Source organism: Chiloscyllium plagiosum, unplaced genomic scaffold (genome assembly GCF_037043375.1).
Source record: "Chiloscyllium plagiosum isolate Xiang-an unplaced genomic scaffold, Cpla_swu_hap1 HiC_scaffold_24, whole genome shotgun sequence".
In the NCBI taxonomy this organism is placed as follows: Eukaryota; Metazoa; Chordata; class Chondrichthyes; order Orectolobiformes; family Hemiscylliidae; genus Chiloscyllium; species Chiloscyllium plagiosum.
The window spans coordinates 3714738-3731318 of record NW_028270162.1 but is presented as its reverse complement, the minus strand read 5'-3'; the positions used below and the strand labels follow the sequence as shown (position 1 = coordinate 3731318).

The following is a 16581-nucleotide window of genomic DNA, read 5'->3' as shown; positions in this document are numbered from 1 at the left end:
ATGAGGTTGAGAAACATAACATATCAGCCATGATTGAATGGTGCAGCAGACTTGATGGGTTGAATGGCCTAATTCTGCTCCTATACCTTATGGCCACCTGAGAGAAAATTGTCTCAGGGAAAAAGTGAAAATGTAAGTGAAATGCTTGAGAAGTGCCAAAGAACATTTGAAATGGGAGTAACCAGAAAACCAAACTGCCATAAAATGACCATGTAGCCACTGTTAATTGTTGTAAAATCCATCTGAGTTACTAATACCCTTTAGGGAAGGAAACGGCCATCCTTACCTGGTCTGGCCTACATATGATTCCAGATCCAAAGCAATGTGGTCGACTCTGAACTGCCCTCTGGGCAGTTAGGGATGGGCAATAAATGCTGGCCTAGCCAGCCAACCACACCCACATGCCTGAGTATATAAAACAGAAGTTCTACCCTGGGCCTAGGATTTGCAAGCTCTGATTTACAAGAGATTAATACTCCAATACCCTTCACCACATTCCTGGTGCTGGGCTTCAGATCAACAGAGGCTGGTCCTAACCTCTGAGCCCATAGACACTGTGAACTGAACAGATTCAGGTAATATCACCACACAAGTGTGTAAGGAGCAGAGTGCACAACTGTCACTATTTAGATGTCTCAGTTTTTTTATTCTCTCATGACAAGTGGGCATCAAGCATTTATTGCCCGTCCCTAGTTGCCCCTTGAGAAGGTGGGGGTGAGCTGCCTTCTTGAACCGCTGCAGTCCATGTGCTGTGGGTAGACCCACAATGCCCTGAGGGAGGGAATTCCAGGATAGTGAGCCAGCAACAGTGAAGGAAGATGAGATTTTTCCAAGTCAGGATGGGGAATGGCTCAGAGCAGAACTTGTAGATGTGAGAAGTAAAAGGGTGGACTGGGATAAAGCCAACTCCTTGCTGCTGTTTCTGCTGACCTTGCTTGGGTCAGGGTGAGGAATTGAGAACCTGCAACTAACCAATCAGAAATTATCACTGGCCTTGGAAAGACAAGCATGACCTACTCTGCTCCCTGTGAGAAATTCCTGCGGGGATGATCATAAATGCTGCATTTGCCAGCAATGGAACTGTAAGGATACATTCAGCACACACACTGTCACAGAACTGTCCCCAACAGTGATGCTGCATGGAGCTCTGTGCAAACACCGTCTCGGTCAGCGGACCATCTGCCCCAAGTTTGAGAGGGAACCTCCTCTCCCAGGTCATACCCCACTGCGGCAGAACGTCCAAAGATTCTTCTCCGTAATTTCATCATTAAATCTCCCAGATGTTTCACCGGTGAAAATCTTTTGAGACACTGGAGTTGATCCCACAAGGAGCACTCTCTGCCTCACCCACACCTCACTTGTGACCCACTCTCCAAGTCAAACAGCGACTGGGGCAGGAAGGTGAGGAAGGAAGGAGGAAGGAGAGGCAAGAGGGTGTGGGAGTGCTGAGGGGCAAGAGGAATGAGGAGCAGGAGGGTGGGGAAGTGGGACAGTGAGGGGGAGTGAGTAGGAAGGGGCACATATGAATGATATCAGCAACACGAACCCCCTGCCCAGTGAGAGGGTGGGAGATGCTATGTATTAAAAAGGCAATATTTGTATTTGCTGTTCAGCAATTAAATTCTGTCACTTTGACCATTTGTTTGTTGAAAACTACTTTAATGAATAGGAGAGGGAAATGGGAAATGATTTATCTTCTGACCAGTCAAAGGTGAACTTTGACAAGATGGCAGTAACTTCAGAAACTCAGTCTGTGGAACCATCTCCTGGCCAGAGATTGCAACTACACCATGACATTTGTGAGCCAAAACTGACCAGGAAATGTGGACATGGTAAATTATAATATTGGTGCGTGAATGGAATGTGCTGTCAGAGGAAGTGATGGAGGCTGGTACAATTACAACATTTAAAAGGCATCTGGATGGGGATATGAGTAGGAAGGATTCAGTGGGATATGAGCCAAATGCTGTCAAATGGGACTAATTTAGGATATCTGGTCAGCATGGTTGAGTTGGACTGAAGGATATGACAATGACTCTAATAGTGAATGTTGTGACGATGCTATGGCTGTAAGAAGTGCATTTTGTCCTGGTCTCTTTTAAGAGAAAGACTGAACAAGAGATACCCAAGCTGTGTGTGGTAATGTGGCTTTGGGATTGTTTTTAAAAGTTGGAACAATTGAAGCAGCCTGGCTGGGTGTAGCCAGCTCTCACAGACCAGGAGTTCTCGTGCTTTTTTTAGATTTTACATTTAACCTTAAGCAGTTGCTGTTGGAGTCTCAACAAGGCAGAAGCTGCTGGAGGTTTGAAGAAACAGAAGCTATTGATACCACTCTCTCAGTTACAGCCAGAAGCTGGGGTTTCTTTTCCTCATGTGGGTATTGTATGTGAGGAAATCTGATTTCGGAATTGTTTATGGGATGTTATTATACTGGAACAGTTAATTAGTAACAGGTACTGTATCTCTTATTCAGTTAATTCTTCCAATAGAATTAAGTTATTCTAGGCTGAAAATGTGTTGCAGGAAAAGCGCAGCAGGTCAGGCAGCATCCAGGGAACAGGAGAATCAACCTTTCCGGCATAAGTCCTTCTTCATAAGCCCTTCCTGAAGAAAGGCTTATGCCCGAAACATCGATTCTCCTGTTCCCTGGATGCTGCCTGACCTGCTGCGCTTTTCCAGCAACACATTTTCAGCTCTGATCTCCAGCATCTGCAGACCTCACTTTGTCCTAAGTTATTCTAGGCCCAACTATGCCTCTTCTTCCTCAGGCAGCTGAGGAAATTTGGCATGGCAGTGAATATTCTTGCCAACTTTTACAGGTGTGCCATCGAGAGCATTCTGTCTGGATGTATCACTACCTGGTATGGCAACTGTACCATTCAAGATTGGAGACGGTTACAGAGAGTGGTGAACTCGGCCCAGACAATCACAAAGGCCAACCTCCCATCGATAGAATCCATCTACCAGGCCCACTGTCAAGGAAAGGCCGCCAGCATTCTCAAAGATCCATCCCACCCTGGCAATGTTTTTCTACAACCTCTACCATTGGGGAGAAGGTACAGAAGCCTGAACACATGCACCAGTTGCTTTCGAAACAGTTTCTCCCGTACTGTTGTTCGAATACTGAATGGACCCACAAACTCTTAACATTCGCCTGTACCTGTGTTTTTGTTTTTGCTGCTGTTTACCTATTATTTACTATCTATGCTACTTAACTCTGTGAGCTGTCTGTATTGCTCACAAGACACAGCTTTTCACTGTGCCTCGGGACACGTGACAATAAATTCAACTCAATTCTTTCTTCTGTTGGATTGTAACTACAGTTTTTCAACGAATGGTGTTTTGCTTAATATTGAGTATTTGACCAATCGAATTGCATCTGGAAGACAGCATGTTACATTTGTCTTTAAAATAAGAAAAAGTTAGGGTCTAGGCTATCTGCTTAAATTACTTTGAGGGGGTCTAGTCTGGTCCATAATAAAGTCAACAGAAACTTGAACAACAACAATGCTTCACATTTATTTGTGATTCGGAGATGCCGGTGTTGGACTCGGGTGGACAAAGTTAAAAATCACACAACACCAGGTTATAGTCCAACAGGTTTAATTGGAAGCACTAGCTTTCGGAGCAACGCTCCTTCATCAGGTGGTAGACTATCACCTGATGAAGGAGCGGCGCTCCGAAAGCTAGTGTGCTTCCAATTAAACCTGTTGGACTATAACCTGGTGTTGTGAGATTTTTAACTTTGTTCACATTTATTTAGCAGCTTTGGTACAGTGAATGCATTATAGTGAATGCAGTATAATAAATGCAGCATACAGGAGTGTAACTAAGTAACATTTGACAGGAAGCTACATAAAAATCTTCGAAGACAGATTTTCAAAATGTTAATAGATGGGATAAGTTTTCAGAAGCACTGGGAAGGTGGAGAGTGTAGCAGTGAGACAGAGAGATGGAGGGAGACCTGTGATTCCAAATGGCCCAATATCGGTGAACTATGATGGAGTGGGCAGAAGATGGAAAGCTGTGGTCTAGAGATTAGTGGCATGGATGAATGTTCAGGTGAGAAGGTCACGTCAGCAGGAAACAGATTAAGGAACAGCAGCAGGGACACAGCTAGGTCAATGTTGGCAGGGCTTGTGAATGGAGAGATTATGGTGCCACCTGAGGAACCATAGGAACTCACAAAGAGGAACAAGAGACTGCACTCAGGGAACTTGTGGCCAGTGATCTAACATCCCCTCCAAACCACCCAAACACTTGGAGGGTCCATGCACACCAATCGCCATGCTGACACACTGGCTTTCCCTTCCGGAAGCTTCCACTGCACACAGACCTCGGAGTCCGAGAGGGAGCATTGTTTTGATCACAAACTCCTCCCCACCCCCCCCCCACCCCCCCCCCCCCCCCCCCCCGGATGCTCTCTCACTTACCGTGCCCGGCACAAATCGGAAGCTGATCAGAAGTAGGATCTGAGCCACAAGAATAGCAAACGAGAGGTTGGCGTGGATATGGTAACGCTGGTTACGGATCGTGCTCACCGACCTGCCAATCAGCAAGAACAGGAATGATCAATCAAACACAACAGGCTTCAAAGATAATCTCAGCACATACAACCATGGACTGTCTCAGTTCGACATCGATATCCAGCCCGAGGCAGCGAGCATGTACTCACTAATCGCACGGAGAGAGGTCAAACAGGAAGTTGTGAAGAGAATATGAGGTATCTGCTGAGGGACATAGAGAGTGCATCTTTTAGCAGGTGATGCATGAAAATGAGAACTGCTCAACTTTAGCAGGAAGCACAGAAAAGCAGGAAATGATTTAAATGGAGGGAGACTGGAAAGCTCTGAGCTGCAGAGGGATCTGGGTGTCCTGCGACATGAATCACACGCAGTTAGTCAGTGGATACAGCACGAGGCGGGAATGATAATTGGAATGTTGTTGCTTATTGCAAAAGGCAATAGAACATCAAAGTAGGGAACTGCCCCCAGACACCACCAGCCTCCTCCACCCGACTGAGCTCACCCTCACTCCAAACAACTTCCCCTCGAACTCCTCTCACTTTCTGCAGGTCAGAGGGTGGCCATTATGTCTGTCACTCTGTGGGGTATGTGGAACATTCCTTGTTCCAGCCTATTCCGGCCCCCACCCACAACTCTCCCTCTGATATATTGATGACACCATCGATACTGCTTCCCTCTTTCCAACAAGTAAAGATCTAACCTGTTTAGCTGTCCTTGATAAGTCAACCCCTTCCTCCCAGAGATTAGCCGAGTGAATCTGTTTGAACTGCCTTCAGTGCCGGTAAATTCTTACACAAATACAGGGACCAAAACTGTGCACAGTACTCCAGATGTACAGTTGTAACAAGACTGACCTGTTTTTAAACTTCAACCCCAAAGTAACCAAGGCTAAAATCCATTTGCCTCCTTAATTACCTGCTGAAGCTGTCTGTTTTGTTTTCATGCACAAGGATACCCAGATTCCTCTGCCCTGCAATGTTCTGGGGTCTCTCTCTCTCCACTTAAATAATAATCTGCCTTTTGAATTTTCTTAGCAAAATGCATGACCTCCCACCTTCCCATATTAAACTCCATCTGCCAATCACTCAACCTATTGATATGCCCTTGCAGATTCCATATGTTCTCAGCACAACATGCGCACCCATCTAAGTTTGTATTGTTGACCTATTTGGATATGTTACCCTACCTCCGAGTCCCTGTTGTAAACAGTGAATCATTGAGGCCTGAGCACTGATCCTTGTGGCACTCTGCTAATTACATCTTTCCAACCTCAAAAAGGCCCATTCTTCCCAACTCTCTGTGAGTTAACCAATCCTCAATGCATGCTGACACGTTACTCCCAATATCATGTGCTCCTACCTGGAGTAATAATCTTTCACATAGCACCTTATCCTATGCTTTCTGGGAATAGAAATACACACTACATCTACAATTTTCCCTTTATTCATTCTGATCAACAATAATATTAACAACTTAGCTCGTTATATCCCGAAAGAACTCAAGCAAATTTGTCAAACATGATTTCTCTTTCACAAAACCATGTTGAGTTTGATTGAGTTCTCTTTTCTAAATGTCCTATTATTTCTTTTGTAATAATGGTATCTATAGCATTTTATCAACGTTGGACTGGAGTGGATAAGGTGAGAAGTCACACACCACCAGGTTTTGGTCCAACAGGTTTATTTGGAAGCACGAGCTTTCAGAGAGCTGCTCCTTCATCAGGTTATAGAAGGAGTATTTATACAAGGCCATAGAAGTGTAAAATAACAGACCAAAGCAAATCTAAAATACAATGAAGAAGCTCAGTAAATTAGTCAAGAAAATAAAAGTAAAATTAACTCAAAAAATCCCTAGGCATTATTAAATATACAGTTGCTAGCACAGAGCAATAACAAATGTAGACAGAAGTTAGTGACAAAGGGTTAATAAATTGATCAAATATCTCAAATCCATAATTATTGATCAGAGTATGGATATGGATTCTCCAAAAAGGAACACCGTGACAACAAGATTTGGACAATATCCATGCCTGGGCTGACAAGTGGCAAGTAACAAAAGCCAGGCAATGACCATCACCAATAAGAGACTGTCTAACCATCGCCCCATGACATTCAGTGGTGATGTCATCACTGAATCCCCACTATCAACATTCTGGGAGTTACCATTGACCAGAATCTGGACTGGTCCAGCCTTATAAATGCAAAGGTTAAGGTGCTATGTGAAAGATTATTACTCCAGGTAGGAGCATCTAATAGACACCCCTGCATCGCAGGTGAAAAGAAAAAATATGTAATGTTTCTCCATCTCTCTTCTCTCTCTCTCTCTTTCTCTGATTGCTGGAAAGCCACAATAAAAAAAACATGATTTACTAATTTCTCATTTCTAATCTATGTGTTGTGTTTTCATTTTTCAGTGTTTTCACAATGAATAAACTTATTTTCTCTTCAACTCAAGAAAGCTTGGTTAAATTGACTCCTTTAAAAACATAAATACATGGCAAAGGGATCCACTGGAAAGGTGTCCCTTGTTTGACCTGAACACAGTTGTAGAGTTCAAGGTTGAACAAGGAACATGAGCCAGTTCCTCCTTCCTTACCCAGGATCATAATGAATTGGGAACCCTCGCCTGGGGACCAGTCACATTTTGAGTACGTGTCAAAGTGTGTGGGAGGGTGCATGTGTGTGAGAGAGAGAGAGAGAGACAGAGAGAGTGAGTGTGCATGAGAGACACAGTACAAGCATATGAGAGAAAATTCATGCACAACTCTGCATATGGGCAAGACAGTGAGTGAATGTAAGTGAGAGAGAGAGAGAGGGTATGTGTGACCGTATGTGAGTGATTGTGAGTGAGAGATGATGTATGAGTGTGTGTGTGTCTGAGAGAGAGAGAGAGAGAGAGAGAGAAAGACAGCGTGTGTGTGTGTGGCTGAGTGTTTGTGTCTGAGAGAGTATGTGTGTGTGTGGGAGACAATGTGTGTGTGTGCATGTGTGTGAGAGTGAAAGAGAGGATACATGCGTGTGTCAGTAGAGGTGAATGAGTGTGTGTGTGAGAGAGAGAGAGAGCTGTGTGCGAGAGAAGGTGGATTCATGGCTTTGTTTAAAAACAATGAATTAAACGGCCTCTGAATTTACATTTTCCTCACAAGCTCATACTGTCTCTCTCATTCACATTCTCACACTCTGGCTCGCTCGCGTACACACACATACACACATTATTGACCTGTTTATTGTCCCAGACCTCCCCTCCCACCCCCCACCCCAACCACCACGATGGTGTGTCGATGTGGGAGAGTGAGGACAGTGTTATTGGTACTCACGAGAGAACAGCAAATATGATGAGAGTGACCATCAGGCAAACAATGGAGAGGGAACAGCCGACATATGTGATAGCAGAGAGCACCACCTGGTGTACCTGCTCCAGCTGGTCAAAACAAGAGACAGAGAGAGAGAAAATACACTTTTGAATCCAAGATACCAAATGCATACCAACAGATTCTATCTTTGTTACTGTCTTCATTACTGATGAGGGTCTCGTTTTAAACCCCTATTTCTCTACAATAATCCCATGGTCATTATTTCAAAGAAGGGTAAGGAAGTTTTGCCTGGTATCCTGAGCCAACATTTGTCCACCAACGAACATCATTGAAAAGAAGCACATTGTCTGATCATGATCCCTTGGCTGTTTGTGGAATCTTCCTGTGTACAAATTGGCTGTCACATGTTTTTGACAGTACATTTGAAGAGCCACTGGACTCAAAATTATTAACTCTGCTTTCTTCCCATAGTTTCTGCCAGACCTGCTGAGTTTGTCCAGCAGCTTCTGGTTTTGTTTCACTCTCAAAGTGCTTCGGGATGCCCCATAATTGTGAAAGGCTCTCTGTTATATAAATCCTAGTCCTTGTTTCTCTTTAGAAGTTTCCCTTTAGAAATTCTGAGTTCAGGCCCGAACTTCACCCTCTGATCCTCGTTGTCAATGGGCAAGGGTGTATACTCCATGGACAATGCATCCAGTGGCACAGCACAGTCCCTGGTGGCTAGTTACTGCAACTCTGGTTGCTTTACATTGATTCACTGAAGCATCTTCACAAACCCCTCGCTGCCAAACATGACACAAATCACACATCGGCAACATTCCTGCCAATTATCACACCCACCTGTACCCATTCTCCAAGGACTGAAAACACAGGCAAAAGCACCTCAATGGTATCAGGAGTTATTTTAGGAATTAGAGGGGGAGGTGTTGTATCCATTAATTACTTCAATAGTCTCCTCAGCGACCTTGCGTCTTCCACCTTCTCATTTAAATCTCAGGACCACCCACCCAAATTCACCCACTGTCACCCCAACTATGTCTCTCAGTTTGACAATGTCTCGGTTTAAAAATGATGTGGTGGTGCCAGCGTTGCTTTGGAAATAAAACCAGTCAGACTCCAGGTTAGAACATAGATTCTAAACAAGGCCTCACACCGAAAATGCATTGTCTGCCCAGAGATGTCACCTCTAGTATACTCTAAAAAAAAACCCTTATTTATCTCACGGCAGTGACCTGAAAGAAATTCTGGGATTTGCATTTTAATCAATCAGAAGTTGCATCTCCTTTCTAACTGATTAAAGATTTAACGGGAGGGAGTCAGCCATTTTAGGTTTGTTCAATCCATTCACATCAGTTGTATGATCCTTTGATCTTTTATTTATAAATCTTTTACTCCTCTCTCACTGCACCTGAAGAAGGAACAAAGCTCCGAAAGCTAGTGTTTTCAAAGAAACCTGTTGGACTATAGCCTGGTGTGGTGTGATTTTTGACTCAGTTTTAAAAGTTCTCCTCGGTATTCTCAAGCCTCTCTTTTGTCTCCTGTTGCTCACGGTGCTCTGGGATCGCTGTGCCCCTCTCGTTCTGGTCGTTGTTAGATGCTCAATTTCAATCACACCCCTACTGGTGGTCGGACTTCAATCTCACTCTCTCTAAACTTCTCTGCGTCACAACTTCTCTCTGTTCCTTTTAAAATATTCCATGAAACCTCCCTCTTCGAACAAGCTCCTGCCTCAATATCTCCTCATAGTGGCTTGGTGTCAAATTCTGATTGATAGTCATTAAAGTCTGCAGTTTCCCTGAGATTTTATCTATCTTCATTCTGATTGGATTGTATATGACATGGGGACTGCAGTTTATATAAAAACACCACCCACTAAGAGCAAGAAAAGGCCATTCAGCCCCTCAAGCCTGCTCTGTGGGATCATCACTGATCTTCTACATCAATTCCACTTCCCATTCAATCCCCACTCTATTGATCTCTTGACTGATCAAAATTGATTGATCAATTAGATTACTTACAGTGTGGAAACAGGCCCTTCGGCCCAACAAGTCCACACCGACCCTCCGAAGAGCAACCCACCCAGACCCATTCCTCTACATTTACCCCTTCATCTAACACTACGGGCAATTAGCATGGCCAATTCACCTAACCTGTGGATTGTGGGAGGAAAGCGGAGCACCCGGAGGAAATCCAGGCAGATACAAGGAGAACGTGCAAACTCCACACAGACAGTTGCCTGAGGCGGGAATTGAACCCGGGTCGCTGGCGATGTGAGGCAGCAGTGCTAACCACTGTGCCACCGTGCCGCCCACAAATTAATCCTGAAAATCTATCAATCTCAAAGTTGAACATTCATAGCCCCCTTGTGCTCAGAATTCTAAAGATTTATAAATCACTGATTGAAGTAATTCCTCCTCATCTCTGTCCTAAAAAAGTTGCCCTCTCACCCACTAAGAACCCTAACTCTGTATTCTCCATCTGGGGAAACAGCCTCTCAGAGTCTACCTTGTCAAATCCTCAGAGAATTCCATCTACAACAATGAAATCATCACAAACGTTTTAAATTCCAGGACATAGAGGCCCAGTGTTCTCCAACTCTCTGAAGATAAGCTCCTCACCCCACAATCATCAAGTGAACCATCACTGAAGACCACGTACATTCTTTCCAACATAAGAACACCTAAAACTACACACAGTAACCCAGGTCCTGGTTCACCAAAGCTCTGTAGCAAAATTTCCTTAATCCTATTTTCCAATAGTCTTGGTGTAAATGATGCCAGTATGGGGGCAGCTCCAACAACACTCAGGAATTTGACACCACCCAGGAGAAAGTATAGAATCATAGAGTCATGCAGCACAGAAACAGACCCTTCGGCCCAACTCGTCAATGCCGACCAGGATTCCTCAACCAAGCTAGTCCCATTTGCCCGCATTTGGCCTATATCCCTTTAACTTTTCCTGTCCACATACCTGCCCAAATGTCTTTTAAAGCATCCCCCAATTGATTGGCACCACATCCACAAACATCCACTCCCTCCACCACCAACTCTCAATAGCAGCAGTGGGTACTACCTATAAGATACACTGCAGTAACTCACCAAAGATCCTCAGAACAGCACCTTCCAAACCCACACCCACTTCCATCTAGAAGGACGAAGGCAGCAGATACATGGGAACACCACTCCCTGCAAGTTCCCCTCCGAGCCATTCACCATCCTGACTTGGAAATATATCGCCGTTCCTTCACTGTCACTGGGTCAGAATCCTGGAATTCCCTCCCTCAGGGCATTGTGGGTCTACCCACAGCAGGTGGGCTGCAGCGGGTCAAGAAGGGAGCTCACACCCACCTTCTCAAGGGGCAACTGGGGACGGGCAATAAATACTGGGCCCAAACAGTGGCACCCACATCACATGAATGAATTAAATAAAATTCAGTCAGGATTCAGTCCAACTTTGGAGTGAAGTGAGTGACTGAGGAACAACAGGGTTAGGTCTTATCATCGGATTGACATCACCGAGTTCAGTGTCACTGTTTACCTTTGGGGTAACCAGGCCTGATCGACTGCCTTGGCATCTCCAGGGATTCGGGATTAATAGTAATGTTAAAATCAACTATTCTCACTGTTTCTCTTTTCTGAGTACCTTTCTTGGCAAGTAAAATGTGATAAATACCGTAGCTTTTTCATTTTTCTGTGTTTTTGATTGCGGACTGAAATGGGAAAAGGATGTTTGCAAAATCAGGGATTATCGAAGGGTTTGCTGCACTTTTTAAAAGCGAGTTACTGATGCTCATTGTGAGGGCTGTTTACACTGCTGCTGGTTCAAGCAGAGAGGGAGGGTGCCACAGAAGGGCTGGAGCCCTGGAAGATGGGGAGGGTGTGGGGGGGGATCGGGATAAAGGGAGATTCGGCAGCTCACAGGTAGCTGATGAGTCTGTGGAAAGGTTATTGATGACAAAGGCCTTCAGTGTGATTGGCTGGTGGGTATGAGTGTTTGGTCTGAAGCTTTTGGACTTTGGAAAAGGGAGGAGCTGTCCTCTCTCTCTTTCGACAGTAAAACAAACTGCCTCAAACATGAAGGAAAACAGTTTCTTTCCCTTCATCAGTTGCTGGATCCTGCGGCTTTTAACCAATAAAAGTCAGCAAAAGTTTAAGGTTTGAAATCAATCCTCCTGTACATCCTTTACCTCCTGTAAATAACTGCACATCCCTGGAGAAGGGAGACTGATGAGCCAAAAGGATTCTCTCAGCAAACCCTGTGAACAGGGACCATTCACAGTCTTTCCCTCTGCCCATAACACCAATTCTTTTGTGTCTGTCTGTATGTATGTGTAAGGTGGGGCTTTATAAGGTGCATCCAAGTTTTTCCTGGTACATTATATGTTGACGGTTCATAAATATTTATTAGTTTTCCATTATATCTCTCCGGTGAGGGCTAACAATGGAAGATGTGGAGGAAAAGCTAGGGTTAGATATCGTGCAACAAAACCTCCAGGAATACATTAATCCAGAGTTGGTAACCCCTGCTTTGCATTAACAGTGACCAGGTGATTGGATTTAGAAGAGGGAGAAACAAGAAGGAAATCACAAGGTGATGGTTTTTGTTCACTCACAGATTCTGCTCCTGATTCAAGCCTCCACCTGATTTGCCTTTTGTAGGTTTAAGGAACTGTCCTGTATTTTCTTAAACTGCCAGGTTTCAATCAATGAATTCCCATCATGTCACACAGTTTTCTGGACCATTTAGTAACAGGTCTGGGTGTTTAACATCGAACCATAGAGTCATAGAGATGGACAGCACAGAAACAGACCCTTCAGTCCAACCCGTCCATGCTGACCAGATATCCCAACCCAATCTAGTCCCACCTGCCAGCACCCGGCCCATATCCCTCCAAACCCTTCCTATTCATATACCCATCCAAATGCCTCTTAAATGTTGCAATTGTACCAGCCTCCACCACTTCCTCTGGCAGCTCATTCCATACACGTACAACCCTCTACGTGAAAAAGTTGCCCTTAGGTCTCTTTTATATCTTTCCCCTCTCACCCTCAACCTATGCCCTCGAGTTCTGGACTCCCCAACTCCAGGGAAAAGACCTTGTCTATTTACCCAATCTATGCCCCTCCTAATTTTATAAACTTCTATAAGGTCACCCCTCAGCCTTCGATGCTCCAGGGAAAACAGTCCCAGTGTGTTCAGCCTCTCCCTATAGCTCAAACCCTCCAACCCTGGCAACATCCTTGGAAATCTTTTCTGAACCCTTTCAAGTTTCACAACATCCTTCCGATAGGAAGGAGACCAGAATTGCACACAATATTCCAAAAGTAACTTAACCAAAGTCCTGTACAGCCGCAACATGACCTCCCAACTCCTGTACTCAACACTCTGACTAATAAAGGAAAGCATACCAAACGCCTATCTACATACAACTCCATTTTCAAGGAGCTATGAACCTGCACACCAAGGTCTCTTGTTCCGTAACTCTCCCCAGGACCTTACCATTAAGTGTATAAGTCCTGCCCTGATTTGCTTTTCCAAAATGCAGCATCTCGCATTTATCTGAATTAAACTCCATCTGCCACTCCTCAGCCATTGGCCCATCTGATCAAGATCCTGTTGTAATCTGAGGTAACCCTCTTCACTGTCCACTACACCTCCAAGTTTGGTGTTATCTGCAAACTTTACTAACTATACTGCCTATGTTCAGTTCCAAATCATTTTTATCGACCTTGATAACCTTGAACTTCCGTAGCTTATCAAGAAACTATCAACATCCGATTTTAAAACTTCACCACATTTTGAGGAAGAGAGTTATAAATGCTGAGAGAGAGAGAGAAACATTTTCTCCTCATCTTGGTCTTAAATGTTTATTTTGAAACAGTGACCACCCTTCCCCCAATGTACAAATATAATAAACAACACTAATGTTCATATCTCTCAATTATTTCGGATGGTGCTTCCTCTCCCTGCACCCTCCCATTACTTGTCACTTAATGTAATTCGGAGCAGGCTGTTTGAGAATTAAGTCAGGAAATATTCCTCACAGGATGTAGTGGAAACCTGAAATATGTTTTAAACCTAAAGATTTGCAGCTTTTAAAAAATTCCACCAAAAAGAACGAGGAAACTGATAAACGGACAACAGACTGTGAATGTAAATTAGTTAGGAGCATAAGAAGCAGACTGTGTAATCTTCTGGATGTATGTAAAAAGGAGAGATTAGCAAAAACAAATGTGGGTCTGTTATAGGCAGACACAGTAGAATTTATAATGGCAAGTAGAAAATTGGTATAAAAACCAAATAATTACTGTCTGTCTGTCCTCACAGAGAATGGTCCAAGAAATTTTCCGGAAATAATAGAGATTCAAAGCACAAGTGAGAGTGCGGCACTTGGTATTTGTAAAAAAAGTGATGTTTAATAAATTAATGGGCCTGAGGGTTAACAAATCCCTAGGACCCAAATATTCACATCACAGATGTTGAAAGGGCGGTTACAGATAGTGGATACATTGGTGATCACCTTTCATGATGTTGTTGCTCCTCAGATAGTTGCGAAATCAACTTCAGTATTTAAGGACAAAAAGTGGAAGAAGGCGGGGAACAGATTGACAGCTGATCATCAGAGTGGGGACTTGCTAGGATTTCAATTATTTCATTCTCGAGTGGGGGTCACTGGCTGGGCCCAGTATTTATTGTCCGTCCCTAGTTGCCCCTTGAGAAGGTGGGGGTGAGCTGCCTTCTTGAGCCGCTGCAGTCCAAGTGCTGTAGGTGGACCCACAATGCCCTGAGGGAGGGAATTCATGGATTTTGACCCAGCGACTGTGAAGGAACAGCGATATACTTTAGCAGAAAGTTGAACACTCGAACTATGACCTAAGTAGTGGAATTTCCGGTGCATTTTCCATACAACATTTCGGAATCACCTCACCATTCTGTCTCTCTCTCTCCCCACTCCCACCCCCCAACCCGGCACAGTCCCCAGAGGATCGTAGAAAATATCAATATGGACGTGCAGTTAGAGGGGCCTGATCGGAAGCATTTTCCTAAAATGAGATCACTTGAAAGACTGCAGCCTACTCTCAGTCCACTGCCAGCAACAACATCACATCAAACCAGATAGTCTTCCCAGTGGGTTACAATAGATCTGCTTTTCATTAAAGAACTGAGGACAAATACATTAAACAAATATGGAATGCATTGTTTTATGCAAACAGAGTATGAAGTGTATTTGTGATCTTGTATTACCGCTGTGAAATACTTCATCACAGCCTAGTAATCTGATATCTGATTCCTCAATGACTTTGGCAGATTACAACAAACTGAAAGTGCAAAGGTCACTTCAGCTGTTCAAATGAGAGTTTCTCATCCAACATTTTCCTGTTTTACCCGAATTCATAATGAGTCACGTTCCTCCTGGGCCCCGATGTTTCTCGTTGATCTTGATCCCCTCCCAATCCAATGATGCCCTGAATTTACAACGCTCACCCTGGCTTTCCCAAATCTCTAGAATTGGCCTCCCTACCTCTGTAAACACTTCCAGCCCCACATTCCTCTGAGATCTCCGTGCTTGTCTAATTTTATCCATTTCAATAATCCCTGGTTTTAATCACTCCACCGCTGTCAGTTATGCTCTCCGCAGCTTGGGCTTCAAGGTCTGGAACTCCCTTCCGAAACCTCTCCTTCCTCCTTCGAATTTCTCTCTTTCATCTGTCCTTACATCTCCCTGCATGCCTAGATTTTAACTTTTGGCTGGGAATACCTCCAGTGATATGCCTTAGGGTGTTTCGCCATATTATTGTTCCTGTCAAGGCTAATTTCAACATCTCCTGGGTCTTGTTTGGAGGTTTACAAAATGCTGGAGGCCAGGGAAAGACACCAGAGACAATAAACTAGCAATGACATCAATTTAAAAACTGCCAGTGACCGTCAATGCTCTCCCACATCTCTCATTGGATCCCCACAGTATGGAAACTGGCCCTTCGGCCCAAGTCCACACCGACCCACCGCAGAGTAATCCACCCAGACCCATCCCGCTACATTTAACCCCTGACTACTGCACCTAACCTACACATCCCTGAACACTACAGGCAATTTAGCATGGCCAATCCACCTAATCTGCACACCTTTGGATTGTGGGAGGAAACCCACGCAGACACGGGGAGAATGTGCAAACTCCACAGAGTCACCCGAGGCTGGAATCGAACCCGGGTCCCTGTGATGCAGTAGTGCTAACCACTGAGCCACCATGCCACCCCAACTCTCTTTCCTTCCCTTTTTCCTTCTTCTTTCTCTCATTCGTCCTTCTTCCCTCTCTCCCTTTCCTTCTCCTCCCACCGTATCCCCTTCATTCTCCATCTCTCTCTTTCCTCTACAGTTTTTCCTTCTCACTCTCTCCTTCCCTCCCTCATTACCTTTCCAAGGCCATACAAGGCAACAGGCCAAGTGCTGGGAAATGGGACGAGAAGAGTTAGGAGGTTGTTCTTGACCAGCACAGACTCAATGGGCTGAGGGGCCTCTCTCTGTGCTGTACAATATCACTCGATGACTATCACTCTTTCCTTCTCCCTCTATCAGTCTGTCTCACTCTCTTCCTCTTGATACTGTTTCATAAACAAAGTTGAGCAGTTTTTCCCTTTGTTTTAAGAGTGGCAGCCTCTATGTTCCTGTTCTATGCTGTGTCTCAATGAATTTAAATCATGCTGAGATTAAAAATGGTGACCCTTTAAACGAGCATATTAGACA

The 16581-nt window shown here is 44.4% G+C and overlaps 1 protein-coding gene across 3 annotated transcripts in view; it reads right to left on the bottom strand.

The window, feature by feature from the left end:
• The window catches only part of adgrd1 (adhesion G protein-coupled receptor D1), a 380324-nt gene that overhangs the window by 216849 nt on the left and 146894 nt on the right, over nt 1–16581 (bottom strand). For all 3 annotated transcript variants that reach the window (XR_015761231.1, XM_087999853.1, XM_087999854.1), the window contains 2 exons: nt 7843–7946; nt 4434–4545 (listed from right to left, as the gene is read on the bottom strand). Coding sequence is in view for 2 of the 3 variants with exons in the window: in XM_087999853.1 (XP_087855979.1) it covers nt 4434–4545; nt 7843–7946 (216 nt within the window). In the remaining variant the exon portion in view is untranslated. The remainder of the gene's footprint in view (nt 1–4433; nt 4546–7842; nt 7947–16581) is intronic.